General features: G+C 39.6%; 1 protein-coding gene across 1 annotated transcript; it reads left to right on the top strand.

The window, feature by feature from the left end:
- The first annotated feature begins 309 nt into the window (after window positions 1–309).
- Window positions 310–8,098, top strand: LOC129751677 (DAZ-associated protein 2). The gene is made up of 4 exons (XM_055747334.1): window positions 310–532; window positions 1,326–1,381; window positions 5,507–5,875; window positions 5,998–8,098. Exons 1-4 carry the CDS (start codon window positions 511–513, stop codon window positions 6,184–6,186), a joined length of 636 nt encoding a protein of 211 aa, XP_055603309.1. The 5' UTR covers window positions 310–510; the 3' UTR covers window positions 6,187–8,098.
- The last annotated feature ends 8,333 nt before the right edge of the window (window positions 8,099–16,431 follow it).

The following is a 16,431-nucleotide window of genomic DNA, read 5'->3' as shown; positions in this document are numbered from 1 at the left end:
AGCAATCCTTAAAAAGGATGTGTTGAGCGATTCTTAAAATTTTTACTAGTCTTCAATGAACTCCCGAACATTAAAGAACACTTTTTTTGCTAACTACACAAAAAGGGCAGGCCTAGCGAAAATTTCTCGGTGAGTTTCCTATTATTTGCTTTCAACCTACCCCTGATACATCGTCAATGATCATAATCGCATCATGAAAACATCGCAGTGGTTGCGGCTATCCGTCTCCTTTCAACCGAAAGATGAGCGGGTGCTGAAAAGAGACAACATATACAGACAAGCAGTTTTGCCAAACTGCTGCTGAGTTCTGACATTTTGGCCATCCAATCCAAAGAGACAAACAACAAATCGATATTCAGAAAGAGTTACTATTAAAAGGGAGGCAGAAAAGATAGTCTTTGAAATCGAAATTTTGTATTTACTTTTAACTTATATAGTATAAACAATTTAATATAGTTACAAATTTACAAGTTAACAATATTAGCAAAACGACCGATAATTCCAATAATCATGAATAACAAAGTGAATAATGGTAGGTATCAAGCAGAAGCTGAAATTGCAGCTTTTGTGCTTGGCGCGATGGCGAAAAAAACATGACTACTCACCCTCACGTCGTAATTAACATTCTTGGGAAAATTATTTCATCAGTGGTTGTTCGAAATGGTCGGATTGACTTCCGGGACGTCGAAAAGTGCATTTTTCGATGCGAAAATTGACAATTCCTCGGTTCGTTGTGCATCAAGAGTGTTTCGAACATTTCTCCCATCGCAGTGGGGGGCGTAACGCTAGAGTTGCATTTGCCAGCTGCAATTAGAAGAACCGAAGCAAAGTGATGAATCAATCAACGTTTAGATTTTTAGAAGTACCTTATCTCAGGTGCTATTAAACGAATCTTCTTATCAAATTGTCAATCTTTTTTCAATTCGGTTGCATGAATCACTGCTGAAATTTCGAAAAAATACAATTTGATGCACAAAAACATTTAACTTTCCCAATGACCTTTATTTCAATCGTTGAGTATTAAAACGATTCTGTTTGAGTAGGTGTTTACAGCGTTTCAGTTTCCATTAAATAACAACTTTTACTACTAAATAACAACTAGTACATTCTCAATTATCACGTAGAATGAAAAAAAGTAAAAATAATAAATGAAATTTTGAAACTTAAAAAAAATCCCATTTCAGTTTTTCTGGCAAACAATTAATTTCCTATTCGAGATACTTGCATAGGAGTAGAAGCCAAATCATGTTTTAGCTATTCAACTTATCGTACAAACCTATGTGAATAAAAATATCTAAACTGATTTTTTGCTTTAAATATTTCAGGTTATCCGTATGATGCAGCTCAATCAGCGGCATATCAGCAATACATGAACAGTCAAGTAAGTATCCATTTTCTATAGCTAAATAAAGAAATATTTTTATTTGAAAATTCAAGAGTGAGAACAAATAAATAAATTTAAAAAAAAAAATATTGGACCTTTTACCCCAACACGTGACAATTTAATGGTCATAAACCATGGTGTGAAGCAAGGTTATTAGAAACACGAAATTTTCTTACTTTCACAGTAAGTAGACAAGAAGTGCGCGAGGAGGTTCAATGAGTTTGTTTACAAACATTAGAATATTTTGTGCGGCTGGCTAGAGTCGAACAAGGCGTTCCTGAAACAATGCTTACATTCGAAACAACCAGTAGGAAAAGAAACGTCGGTTAAAAATGAAGAAAAAAAAAGAGTTTATTTACAAAAAAAAATAATTCTCCAGACCCTCCTGTACCCCTAAGTGGGGACGGCGTTATACAGACTTGATGTTTACACCTTTTTTTCAAATTTCTGTCCTTCGTCCAATACAATTTAGCTATATTTAGCATTCGGATCATGAAAAGTTGGGTAAAGTACTTGTTTGTTCTGGAATAAATATATATATTTTCGATCAAATCGTGTGTTGCAACATAAATTTTACACAATAATCATTGAAAGATGCCTTGCTAATAGTACCATGAACTTTTTCAAATTTTGGACGGTTCGAGCAATAAAGTTATGTTTTGAACAAAGAAAACAAAAATTTGTTGAAAATTTCCTGACAAATCAAAGGGAAAATCTACCGTCCACACTTAGATACCTCATAAAGCGGGATAAGTGAAGACACCAGCAGTCCATAACAATTAACGTGATAACTTTTCTCGCTTTGCTTCTATGAAGATCATCTCTTCAGCGTTTGTAAACAACATATTCTGCATCACAATGAACGTCATTTTATCAAAATTTATCCACTGCTGATTTTTTAAAGTTCAACTATACGAAAAACCGTCCACACCTACCCCTGTGTACCTTATAACACAAAATTGATCAGGCTTCTGTGAAGTCAATTAATGAAAATTACGGTATACTTTTGATTCTTCGAAAGCTAATTTTAAAGCTTAATATCCTTTTTATCATAACTCTAGAGAATATAGATAGAGATAGAAAGTCAGATAGATTCCAGGATTATTGTTGACAAGTTTAGTTTATCATGTTCCTCTCGAACAAAATATCTCAAAATTATATATGAGTTTCAGGCTCTTAGTGCGACTCCTTTCCGTGATCTAATCTGAACTAAATTTTGCATGAGACTTAGGATCAATTTTAACCTCAAACGCGTTAGATTTTCCTAAATCGACTGATTATTATCGAACTGAATCGAGAGCCTCCTATTAAATGAGGTATAGAACCCATAACTAAGGCGACATTCATTGATTACGTAACGCACGTCACTAATCGTAACACAGCAACGTACCCCCGCCCTATTTAGATAACGTAATATTGATAAATACCTTCCCCCCCATCTCTCTCTTTATTGTTAAATATTGATTCTCGAAGGTTTAAAAAAAGTTTTAACATAATATATTTAAACCTTCCTCAAAATACATACAACAAAATAAATTGTGTTGAAATCTGTCCAGATCGTTTCTTACATTGAACCTCAAAAACTTTCCCTTGAGAACTTGAGAACTTTCCCCACCAACCCGAATAAAACTTCCTCCCTACAAGTTTGCTTATTGATGGCTAAGCCCAAAGTTAGCTTTAGCAAGAGAACTCATCCCCCAAAATCTGATAACACAATAAAATGGAAATAAAAAAAAAACAAAATAAAATTGATTTTAATTCAAAAAAATATATTCTTTTGAAACAAACTGTTTTTTATTCGATACAATGTATTATGAGTTTGATTCTAAAGAAAAAATTTTGAAACAAAGGATTTATTCTTTGAATTAAAAAAATACTTTGAATCAAAGAAATTTTTTAAATTTAAAGGTGAAAAATTCTTTGAAATAAAGGAAAGTAGATTAAAAACAAAGGTTTTATTATTTGCCCCAGAATCAAAGTAATTTTCCTTTGTTTAGCCACTAAACAAAGGAAAATTTCTTGTCCTAAAAAACTTTTTCGCTGCATGAAAAAAAACTACCCCCTAACAAAACAGTTCTCCGCTTTTAACTTACCAAACCCCCCCCCCCCCCCCCCCCCCAAACCCAAATCTGCCACGACGGAGGTAAGGGAACATCCATAAATGACGTAGCTTTTTTTTTAGTTTTTATACCCCCTCCTCCCCCCTCGTAGCATTTCGTCACAAAGTCATAGACCCCCCCCTGGATAATAACGTAGCTTCAATAACCCCCCCCCCCCCCATTTTTTAAAATCGGTTTTTAATTAAATCGCTCAGACGGAAACCATCATTAACTTCTTCTCTTTTGCCTCTCTCGTGTTGGGCGTCGATCGTGGCGACGGCGGCGACAGACTTGACGTTTTCGTCCAAAAGAGAGGGAGAGAATAGAAAATCTGAGACTGTATGCGAATGTATCGAAAACGCACAACCAAGGGGCGCGTGAAAGTGAAAATTACTCAAATCAATTTTAATTATTTTTTTTTTTTCGATATTTAATTAAAGCTACGTAGCTTTATTTGAACCCCTACCCCCCCTCTCGTCACACATCGTCACACAAAGTCAAACCCCCGCTCCCCCCCCCCAATGCTACGTCATTTATGGATGTTCCCTAATAGAATCAGATTTGCCAACTACAAAAACCCCCCGTACTCAGCGTCTTAACGAGCTGTGATTTTTTTGACATGATCGATACTTATATCTTATCAGTGCTTATATCTTTCTGATGGAATGGCAAAAAAGCTCACCAGTTCGATTATTTCACGATAGCATGATTTTTTTTACAAAACTTCCTTAATTTGGAAAAAAATGTTGTACATTATACTGAGTCGATTTGGAGTCATTTTTGAATTTCTCAAACCCTGGGGTCTTAAAAGCTTCGTTTTGGTCCAAAACTCATCCATGATTTTTTGTAGAATTTTCAAGTAACGTTTACATGAGTAAATTTGAACTTTTAAGTTTGTATGGGAAAATTGGGATGGGAACAACTTTGTCGAAGACCGTAACTTCGTAGTCAAAAAAGTTATTAGCTGTTTAACAGAGGTATGTCTTTTCGCACTGATGAACAACAAATTCAATTGACATCACTGCTGGAGCCCCGCGAAGTATCGCAAGAAACGTAGTCATGCAATACCTCGCTAGGCGCCCTGCAGTGATGTCAATTGAATTTGTTGTTTATCAATGCGAAAAGACATATACCCATACAACATCTAATAACCTTTTTGCCTAATAAGATACGAAGTTACGGTCTTCGACAAAGTTGTTCAGAGGAAAATTTCCCTTAAGAATTTTATAAATTGGCACAAAAACTGTCAGCTGGCTCGGTTCCACAGAAGAAACAAAAACGATGTTGATTTTTCAGAACAAAAAATTCAATTTTCCCATACAAACCTAAAAGTTCAAATTTACTCATGTAAACGTTACTTAAAAATTCTACAAAAAATCATGGATGAGTTTTGGACCAAAACGAAGCTTTTAAGACCCCAGGCTTTGAGGAATTCGAAAATGATCCCAAATCGACTTAGTCTAATGTACATCCTGCAGGAATGTAAACGCGATATTCGAACATAAATTTTCTGCCGGAGGCAATGGCGTTTGCTTTCTTTAGTGCTACCAACTTCAATAAGCATTTTTTACAACTCATATTTTGATAGCTGATTACAAAAGGGTTCTACTTTTCCAAGGTAGTGGAGAACTCGGCCAATTGGAAACACATTTAGTGATTTAGATATTATAGATATGCTTCAATCATAAAATAGACTTACCTGTATGTCCAATGTCCAAGTCATCACACGTCCAATATCGGTCGATTGTGCGGTAGACTACCAGCTCTTGATGTCAGGGAAATTCGAATGTGCGAATTCCTCGGTATTTGACGCCGTTTGGTTGAACTGGATACGTATTTGACTCCTTCTCTTTCGGTCTTACCAGAATTCGCGACTATGTGAGTTTTTTAATCCTGGGTCCGATGGAGTAATCTATGAAAAAGTAGGAAACGATAGCATTTGGAGATACCAGGAGTGATTGCAATTTACCATTTCTAATAGACTGCTGCTAATACGGCCACCTCCTCTGTCCTTATCTTCCAGATACCGGCACACGCTCAGTTGCCCCCGTCGTACAGTTCCGTGATGACTAGCATGACTCCCGCTGGTTACTCGCCTTACCCGCCGGGGCTGGTCCATCAGCAGCCATTCTATGCTGCCAACGGTTGGAGCGTCAATCCGTCGGCACCGCCACCGGCTGCCGCCCCGATGCAGTTTGCGCCCTCTCATCTTCCGCCACCACCACCGTATGCTGCGGCCGTGTCCCAGCCGTCCGGTACCATCACCGCGATCCCAACCCAGACGGTCGTTCACCCGGGCACCATGTACCAGTATCAGATTGCTGCTGGGCCACCGACACACCAGGGTCAACCGCAGCAGGTTTACCACCAGACACCAATCTATCCCGTTCAGGTAAATAAACTTGTTTTAGTTAATCAGGCCTATTTTCGGGCTTGAACTTGTGATCAATGACCTACAAGCTAAAATTCTATCGATTGAGCTAATAAGAAATCATTTTGAAAAATTACTTACAGGGTGCCATGTACGATGCCGGTGCTCGTTTCGGTAAAACCGGTGGGTCCGCCAGCATTCCTCCTCCGCCGCCTGGAATCGCCCCTAACGCTGCCCAAATGGCTGCCATGCAAGGTCAACAGGTTGTGATGACCAAGAAGAAGAACAATTTCCTCCACGGTGGCAACGGGGCCGGTTTCACGTTCTGGTAAATCGTAAATTCATCATCTTCTTCGAACGATCCTGATGGTCACACAAAAACCCCCAGCAGTTGGTAGTGATTTGTGAGTATTATCTTAGGAAGGGAGAAAATCAACTAAAAAAAAGTTTGAAAAAAAAATCAATAAAACTACCAACCAGTGATTCTATATTGCTCCAAAAACAAATAAGAGACACAACTTTCCAAGAAGTGTGCTGCTTACGTTTCACCGAACTTTTTGTTACCCAATCTTTTTCTGTTGGAATCGACCATTTCAAGCAATTCCCTAAATATTGTTCACACCCAGCTTGTTTTTGAGCTGAATTTTTTCGTTGTAAGAAATACGTGATGCCATTGTGTTGTTTCGATTTCCCGTTTATTTGAGATAGTTATTTTTTTGTTTATTTTGTTTCACAGTTTGACTGAATATTATATATATACATCTAAAAATATATATACCACAAGCGAAAAAACTTGTATTATTTAGTGAAATGCAAATATCAAAAAAGAAGAAAAAGGTAAAAAAAAGTTGAAAGTTGAGATGAAAAACCAAGTGAATTGTAACGAATTGCGTAAGACGATGAAATTAGCAGCAAACACACTAACAAAAAAAAACAAACCTCTAGATAACATAACTCCGCATAGAGGAAAAAAGTTACTGAATACACTTTTCCCAAAAAAAAGAACCCCGAAGAGTTGCTAACATTTGAAAAAAAAACCTCGAGGAGCGAGTACAGGTATCGGACCTAACATAGTGTTATTAGAAAGGGCCAGCAAATTACCGCGTAGAAAGTTACAAATTTTAATCGGACCATCTTATAGCGGGGTATTCACACAAATACAACTTACGAAACTATACTTAAACCAATCAAAATTACAAACAAAATCTGAAATAGGGCAGCAGCTCGTGGACGACTCGGATGCCGATGACTTAAATATTTTATTAATCAAACATTTTTATGACTCAATAATCACAAACGGACCTTAGTGGGTTACACCTATTTTTTGAACCAAATTAAGTTTGATGTAAATTTATGTTGACAGCATGTAAATTTGCAGTGAAACATCTGTTCATTTAGAAAACGGCCGAAATTAATTGCGGTTACATATTTTTTGGTTAAGTCTCTGAAAGACTTATGATGGTATCACCAATATCTCAAATGATTCATTCCGGATAACGGTCCAAATTAGTTAAACTCATCCTTCGCGTGACTTTTTGCATGCATGGAATGATGGAAGACGAAGTGAGTCGTTCAACGAGTTTCCCCAAACTTTAAGTTTGTTTCAAATAGTGAACCAACCCAATAAAGAAATAGCATAAACGAAGCACAAAATCCATCATTAGGTTACCATTATTTCTCACAAATACAAGAAAAAAAACGTCACCTGCCCTCACAAACACAAACGAAGCAACAGCATCTAACAAATTTTGAACGAAAAAAATACACCCCCTGGACACTAAAACTTTAATCAGTAAACCAAAAATTAAAACAACTAAACATCATAGAAACCAAGTTCTACTATAACAGAGAAAAAAATACTACCAAACAAAAATGCCATAGTACAGAAAAAACAAAAATAAAAGCAGAAAATACCAACCATATAGAAAAACGAAAAAAAAAAACAGAAACACAAAAAGTAAGCCTCTTATCGAATACAACTAAAGATAACAAAAAGTCATTTTATTTGTATTATTACTATGATTTTTTTGTTTCTTAAAACAATCGCCAAAATATGTATTCAAGCAGTCAATATGCAAAAAAAAAAGTATAAATTGAAGAAAGAAAAATAAAAACACACACACAAAACGAAGAAAATAAAAATATACATGAGAAAAAAAAAGAAGCAATTGCCCGAAGCAATCCCGATAGAGAACGAAGGAAGGAAAATAAAACAAAAAAGTATTCGCAATTTGTTTAGTTGGATTCGAATTGATGTGTGGTTTAATAATTTCATCCGAAAACTTCCCTACAAGATTGCTAAAAACATTTATTTAACCCTTTGCTATTTGAAGGCCCGATACATTTTTCAGTTACCGGAAGGACCAGATCTTTTTTTTACAATTTATTTATTTAAAACGGCTCATACCTTTAGGCTTTTAAGGAGCCAAAATCGATTTTGGTTGTTTACAATTGTTGGCTTAACTTACCACTTTGTGAGAGAAGAAAGAAAAATAGAAAGGGAAATATGAAAAAAAAAATTATAAACGAAGATCTATCGAGCTTTTAGAAAAGGGTAGATTTCGAACATGTAGTCCAAATCTAGCACAGCTAGTACATCTCTCACTGGAACATTAGGCGGTTTTCCTCGGGCCCGAAGGGAGTCTATTAAATTCGTTCTGGCGACAAGATGGACCTCACACGACCAAACAATATGCTCGATGTCATGGTAACCTTGGTCGCAACCACACAAATTGCTGCCAGCAATGTCAAAACGATAGAGTACCGCATCTAAGAAATAATGATTGGACATGAGACGGGAAAACATACTAATAAAATCCCGACTCAGGTCCAATCTATTGAACCAGGGTTTAAGGCTTACCTTTGGGATAATCGAGTGGAGCCACCGACCCAACTCATCCTCGTCCCATTTGCGCTGCCAGTTGACAAGAGAGTTTCTTTAAAGACGATTTCACGTCGATACGTGTCGCCTTCCATCGCGCCCACCTTTGCCAGAGAGTCTGCCTTCTCATTGCCCACTATCGAGCAATGTGAGGCCCAAACAAAGGTAATGGTAAAGCGACGTTTTGATAAAGCACTCAAATTATTACGTAAAGCATGGATCATCAGAAATCTGGACGCACTGTTTGTTATACCATAGCGCTCCTAGTTGTCGGATCTGGAATGTTTTGACAGTACTTTGTTCGGAAATGTTTCCTCTATCAGTGCTGAAAATGTCATTACGATTCGTTTTTGATATCATAGCAATCGGTGATTTATAAGTTAATTATAAAAGCGAGGCAATTCACTCCCACTAAAGTAGTTTCATAACAAACGTCTTAGAATACAGATCCCTTTTTATAAAACTTCAAGCGTTTTATTCTTTGACCTACAAGAGGTTATGGGCTCCACTGCGAACACTGCGTGCGGAATTCCGCAATACAACGGCGGTCCGGGTTTCCAACATTGGAATTTTCGAGTAAGAACATTTCTGGACTCGGCCGGTGTGCTGATGACGTTGACGGAGGTTGCACCAGCGGATGAAGCGGGGAGAAGGCGGTTCGAGGAGGCTGATCGAAAGGCGAAATCCCACATCGTGATTTTCCTTGCCAACGAATGTTTGTCAGGGAGAAAAACACTGCGAAGGCCATGTGGGAAGCGCTTGAGAACACGTTTGCCAAGAAGTCCATCGGTACCCAGAATTTACTCCAAAAACAGCTCAATCGAATGAAGCTGAAAGAAGGCGATTCGATGAAGGAGTACATTATCGCGTTTGAGGACCTCACCCGGCAGATGAAGACGGCGGGGGCCAAACTCGAAGAAGCGGAAACCGTTATTTCGTTATTCCAGACGCTTCCTGAATCATTCGATCCTCTGGTAACGGCTCTGGAGAACTTGGCAATAGAAGATCTGACGCTGCAAGTTGTAAAAGAACGATTGCTAGCGGAAGATTTAAAGCGGGCCGATCGACATGAAGATGAGGGCACAAGCAAGGTAGCAGCATTTTCGAGTAAAAAAAATAAAAAAGGCAGAAAATTCAAACCGAAGTGCTACAAATGCGGCAAGCGAGGCCATCTTCAGAAGGACTGTCGTGAAAAGGTTGCGAACGAGGCCAATTCTACGAATCAGCGGAAGGCGGTGAGTTTTCTGGCAAACCATGGAGGCTCTACAAAACAGGAAGGCAGGCTTATCTTCAAGCTGGATTCCGGATCGAGAGACCACCTGATCAATTGCGATGACATTTTTTCCGAATCTAACCGTTTGAAAAATGCCGTCGTCATCAACGTTGCTAAGGATGGGCAAACAATCGTTGCCAACGTGACCGGAAAAATTCGTGGCCATAGCAACAGAGGAACCCCTTTGGTAATCAACAACGTGCTTTTCATTCCTGAGTTGAGGGATAACTTGATGTCGGTGAAAAAGCTGGCAAGTGCTAGAATCCATGTTAGTTTTGGACCAAACCAAGCTGTGCTCAAGAAAGGCGGAGAAATCGTAGCAACGGCCAAGCAACGTGGTGGTTTGTACGAACTGGAAGTTTTCGTTGAGCAGAAGTCGGCAAATGCATGTGAGGCGAATCTTAATGTTCTTTGGCACCGTCGCCTGTGCCATCTGAGCCAACAAGGTATGCAAACAATAGTGAAGAACAATCTGGCTACCGGAATGGACATCAAAGCAGATCGTCTGGAGTTGTGCGATGCCTGTGTGCGTGAGAAAATGTGTCGAGAGCCATTCAACGGTACCCGAATCAGAGCAACGAGGCCATTGGAGAGAATCCATTCGGATGTATGCGGCCCTATTGATCCCCCAGCCTGGGACGGTTCAAGGTATTTCGTCTCCTTTATCGATGACCACACACACTTTGCCGTGGTTTATTTGATGCGCCGAAAGTCTGAGGTTTTCAAGAGCTTTCGGGAATACGAGGCAATGGCAACCGCCATGTTCAACACGAAGATTTCCAAATTTACCATGGATCAAGGATGTGAGTATCTTTCGAATAATCAAAAAGATTTTTACTCGCAGAAAGGGATCCAGATCGAGCCAACGGTTGCATACACGCCCCAGCAGAACGGGGTGGCTGAACGGTTCAACCGAACAGTTATCGAGAGGGTCCGAACAGTACTGATTGAGTCCGAAAGAGATGTGGCCGGAAGCTGTGCTGTCGGTGGTCTATGTGGTAAATCGAAATCTTACCAAGGCGCTACCGAACACAACCACGCCGGCTGAATGTTAGTATAGCAAGAAACCGTCGCTAGGCAAACTCAAAGTTTTCGGCTGTAGGGCTTACGTTTGGGTTCCAAATCAACAGCGGAAGAAACTAGACGACAAGAGCCGCGAAATGGTCATGATCGGTTATGCGCCGAATGGCTACCGGTTGTGGGACGAGCAAGCTCGCAGGGTGCGAATTGCTCGAGACGTACGGTTCGATGAAATGAGTTTTCCATATGCTGAAGTCAAGAAAAGCTCCAAGTCGCCGTTGGTCGTGCAACTCCCTTCCGAGCGAGAGGGGGATGAGCTTGAGGTTCCAGGTCAAAGCGATGGCAATATTGATGTCGGTGTCAAAGATCCCATTGATGAGGAAGAGGATGAAATATTCGAAGTTGCTTGTGAGGATTCGAGTGCAGAGAACGCAACATCAGGAGCGCTCCCTTCGCACTTAGAACAGCACGAGTCCGGAGGACAAACGTTGCTGAGGCGCAGCGAACGGGAGCGCACACAGCAAAAATTATTTCCTGTAAAATTACGTAAGTGTCATGTAACAAAAAGGAGCAGGACAATTACCGTAATTTAACAGGTCGAAAAACAAATTACGTGACATTTAATTTTCAGTGTACAACTTTTTTACAGGACATTTGCTGTAATAATAAATTAATCTTCGTTAACTTTCAGTGAAAACAATTTAAAATTACAGGTTTTATAATTTATAGATTGATTTATTTTAAAGGTTGCAGTTTCAGTGACACGTAATAGTCAAAATTTTTTTCTGTGCAGGCTCCCTGGTAAGTTCCTCAATTATTTTACCAGTTATAGTGCAAATTCTGCTGGCCCATTCTCTACAGATATACCGGAATCTTTTGGCGATATTAATGACCGAGAAGATCGATGCAACTGGTTGAAGGCTGTGGACGACGAATTGCAATCGTTAAAATCCAATCACGTGTGGGATCTAACGCCGTGTCCACGAGGAGTTAAGCCTTTGAAATCCAAGTGGGTCTTCTGCGTGAAGGAAGATGAAGATGGTCGTCCGGTTCGATTCAAAGCCCGCCTGGTGGTGAAGGGCTACTTGCAGAAACCAGGGATCGATTATGACGAAACTTACGCACCAGTGGCCAAACTTCCAACAATAAGGACAGTGCTGGCCATAGCAGTTCAAAAGGGCTACCACATTCACCAGATAGATGTGAAAACGGCTTTCCTTCATGGCGAACTTAAGGAAAGCATTTACATGACCGTCCCCGATGGTGTCAAGGTACGGCCGAATATGGTTTGTAAGCTGCTTAAGTCGCTTTATGGTTTGAAGCAATCTCCGAGATGCTGGAATCAGAAATTTAATCAACAGTTGCTCAAGATGGGATTCGTCCGCTCACTTCACGAGTATTGTTTGTACGTGAAAGTGATGGAGGATGATATCTGGTATCTGATCCTGTACGTTGATGATTTGTTAATCATTGGCCGGAAACGTGATACAATTTTGAAGCTGAAGAAGGACCTATCTCAAGCGTTCCAGATGACGGATTGTGGCGAGGCTCATCACTTTCTTGGCGTTAAGATAACCTACAATCGAGAAGGTGGTGTCCTTAGGTTGTCCCAGGAAGCGCATGTAACAAGGATTCTAAATCGTTTTGGGCTGCAAGATTGTAATCCTGTGAAAACCCCAATGGAGAAAGGCCAACAATTGACGAAAGAAGGAACATCGACTGATGAACCGTATCGTGAATTATTGGGCATCTTGATGTATCTGATGCTGTGTGTACGGCCGGATGTTTGTTTTCCGATGGGTTACATGGGAAGGTTCCAGCAGAGTCCAAATACAGAACACTGGCAATGTTTGAAGCGGATTGTACGGTACTTGCGAGGCACCGGGCAAATGGTTTTGGAGTTCACCAGAAACACGAATGCACCGAGAGTCGTGGGGTACGCAGATTCCGATTGGGCTGCTGATGCTGTGGACAGGAAATCGATTAGTGGCTTCACCTTTAAAGTTTTTGTATGCACAGTGTCCTGGTCCAGCAAGAAACAGACGACCGTGGCAACACCATCGAGCGAGGCCGAATATGTGGCGCTGAGCAGTGCGGCGGCAGAGGCTATTTGGTTGAATGGTCTTCTGGATGATCTTCATATCACATCGGAAGCACCACCTGTAATTTTCGAAGACAACCGTGGCTGTATAGGAATGGCCAAGAACCTTGAGACGAAGCGGAGTAAACACATCGACGTGAAACATCATTTTGTAAGGGACCACATTGCGGAAGGAAGGCTGAAGGTCGAAGCTATCCGTACTAGAGAACAAATTGCCGATATTTTTACGAAACCATTATAAGCTATCCAGTTCCAGAAACTTCGTAGTTCCCTTGGGTTGACCAATTGAGAGGGGGTGATATCATAGCAATCGGTGATTTATAAGTTAAATATAAAAGCGAGGCAATTCACTCCCACTAAAGAAGTTTCATTACAAACGTCTTAGAATACAGAAGCTTTTTATAAAACTTCAAGCGTTTTATTCTTTGACCTACAAGAGTTTTGTTTCAAAAAAGTTACACGTGATAGAAGCCGCGAGACGAAAATTAATTTTGGACACCCACGTTCAAAAACCCGATGTGGTCTGGTTCAAAAATCGCGAAATCTGATTTGAGGAGGCTTCCTGACCAAAAATTTTACAAAGCCACTGGTCGGAGTGATGTCCCCATCAAGTTCAAATTAGTTTTTGCCAATAACTTTGCAGAAAAGTGTTTGATCTGGCAAGATATTTGGAGCTGCGGCCGAAAACCCCCGGTTCAAGGAGGAGTGCCTGAAAAATGTTTTTTTTCCTTTTGTTAGATCTCACAAAGAACCAGTAAAGTTTTTGCTAGATTTAGCTAGCTGCCACTATAGCGAAGAGGTACTACAGTGGTATCGGGCCAACTAGTGGATTTTGTCGAAAAGGACGTCAACCCGCCCAACTGCCCCCAATTCCGCCCTATCGAAAAATTGTGAGCAATTGTTAATCAGAAGATGAAGAAGAATGGTAGGACGACTCGGGATGAAACAGAGATGAAGAGATTGTGGAACAAAATGGACGCTGAGGGCAGTGAATGGCCGCTGAGGTCAGTGAATAGGGTGTCCAAACTAAAATGAGTGGTTCTCGACGAAAAGTTCGAAATTTCATCAAAACAACATTGGAATAATTTTTTTATTATTTTTCCTCAAAAGTGCAGTAAAAACCCTACAATTTGAGCACAAAACATTTTTATTTCGTTTACATAGCTCCGAGATAGACCCTTTTAATGCGTCCAGTTTTGTAGTGATCCATGCTTTATCTTCTCGAGGAAGTATGGCGAGTGCTTTCCCGGTTTTATTGAATGGATTGCTTCAACAGAGCTCAAACTATCCGTTACAATATAGTAGTATCCAACTGGCCGTGAAACGACACTGTCCAAAGCCCAGTGAATAGCTGCTAACTCCGCTACATATACAGAGCATGGTGACTGGAGACTGCGAGAGGCGCTAGATATTTCGTGATCCATCGGTAAAGTACATTTTATCAGCATCGACGTGAACTCCGAAAATTCTTGGATTCAGAGGAGGACGATGCGGTCTCGCAAGCAAGAATTTCCTGCTGCATAGACAAATCAAACTGGACAGAAGAATGATCGCAGTCTGGGCTACAAACACGAGTTGGAGAATACGAAGAAGGGTTTATCTGCATTGACATGAGGACATGGTATATAGCCATAAATCTGGTTTGAAAATTTTGCTCAAGTAACCTTTCGAAATTCACAATTACCAATGGGTTCATGACCTCACACCTGATGAGGAACCGGAGTGATAGTAAATTGAATCGATCTTTCAGAGGTAGTATGCCTGCCAAAACTTCAAGACTCATGTTATGCGTTGAGGGCATACACCCCAAAGCGATGCGGAGACAACGGTATTGGATGCGCTCCAGTTTGATAAGGTGAGATCTGGCAACTGACTGGAAACAGAAGCTACCATATTCGATCACTGAGAGAATGGTTAAAAGATCTTGTGGATGGGCTCCCCACCAGGTGCTAGTGATTGATCAGAAAAAAATGATTCTTTGTTGGGATTTTCCTTTCAGATACTCAATATGGGCCCTCCAGGTACACTTGGAATCAAACCAAACCCCAAGATACTTAAAACACCTTGATTGAGTGATCGTTCTGCCTAGAAGTTGAAGCTTATAGCACAGACTAATACAGACAGGACAATCTTTTCCAATTTTTCGCTAGATTTATGGGCAATGTCGGCACCAGAGTCGCATCGATCGCACAAAAGATATCAAAGCTAGCGATGTAATTTTGGTTAAATTTTGAACTTAAAACTCAAGTCTGTGAGCAACGTTCAAATGTTTCTTCCAAAGCAAGCTGTATAAGATCAGAAAATATTGAGAAAATATAAAATTATCAGTTGGAACTGAATAAGAAATCATTGTGTTTGTTTTCAGTTAAAACATTTTAATAACCTGAATTACCTGATTTTTCATCGCAGAAAGTTGGATACTAAATCATGCTAACATTTTGATCTTTCTTTTTTGATCAGCGAAAATGAATGAAACCTTAATGATGCCTTGTTCAGCTGTCGTAATAAAATCAACACCTAATTGTGCTATCATTTTATTATTGATGCTTTACTTCGGGTATCGGGTTGCCATCACATTTCAGCATAGATACTGATACTTGAATGAAACCTAATGTTGGCATCCGTTATCATATTGACATTGATAGCTCATTTTGGTAACTATTTGCTATCGATTGAGGCATCGGAGTCTGCTCGGTTACGATTTAGATTTGATTAAAACTATGCCAAAAAACGAAAGGGGCCTCTTTGAAAGTCTGTATTTTTCATTAAGGTGGTTCAATTTTATTATTTTCGAATCCATATCGATTTGAGATTGAAAAAAATTAATTGCGTTCAATTTTTTATGAGTTTTGCCCCGTCTAACACTACATTACTTATTTTACTATCTGAAATAAAATCTCGGTATCACTTACCATCTACATGGGTACGTAACGCGGTCCTGGTAGTAGTCTGGCTGGAATGCTTTTCACATAAGCTTACAGGTTTTGACATGATCCATCGAAGAACAAGCCTTCATCTGCTGTAAAATACGGTTGTCATTTTTTTGGAGTTTTTTTTAAGTCGTTTCTTCTAAGGTTTCACTTTATTCCTCTTCTTGATGCGGAAATCGATTGCTTCAGTTCATATCAATTGTGCTAAACTAATGTCAGATGAGAACCTATGTGAAAAGAGCGCCGTATATTGTTCGCAAGTTTTATTAATAAAATTAAAGATTCATACTTACCTTTTTTGTAGTTTGTGAAGTTTTTTCTAAGGAATTGTTCCCAGAAAAGTTCAAAATCCTACACTTGACAACATTTCTG

Source organism: Uranotaenia lowii, chromosome 3 (assembly GCF_029784155.1).
Source record: "Uranotaenia lowii strain MFRU-FL chromosome 3, ASM2978415v1, whole genome shotgun sequence".
NCBI classification, from domain to species: domain Eukaryota; kingdom Metazoa; phylum Arthropoda; class Insecta; order Diptera; family Culicidae; genus Uranotaenia; species Uranotaenia lowii.
This window is presented reverse-complemented; position numbering and strand designations above follow the sequence as displayed.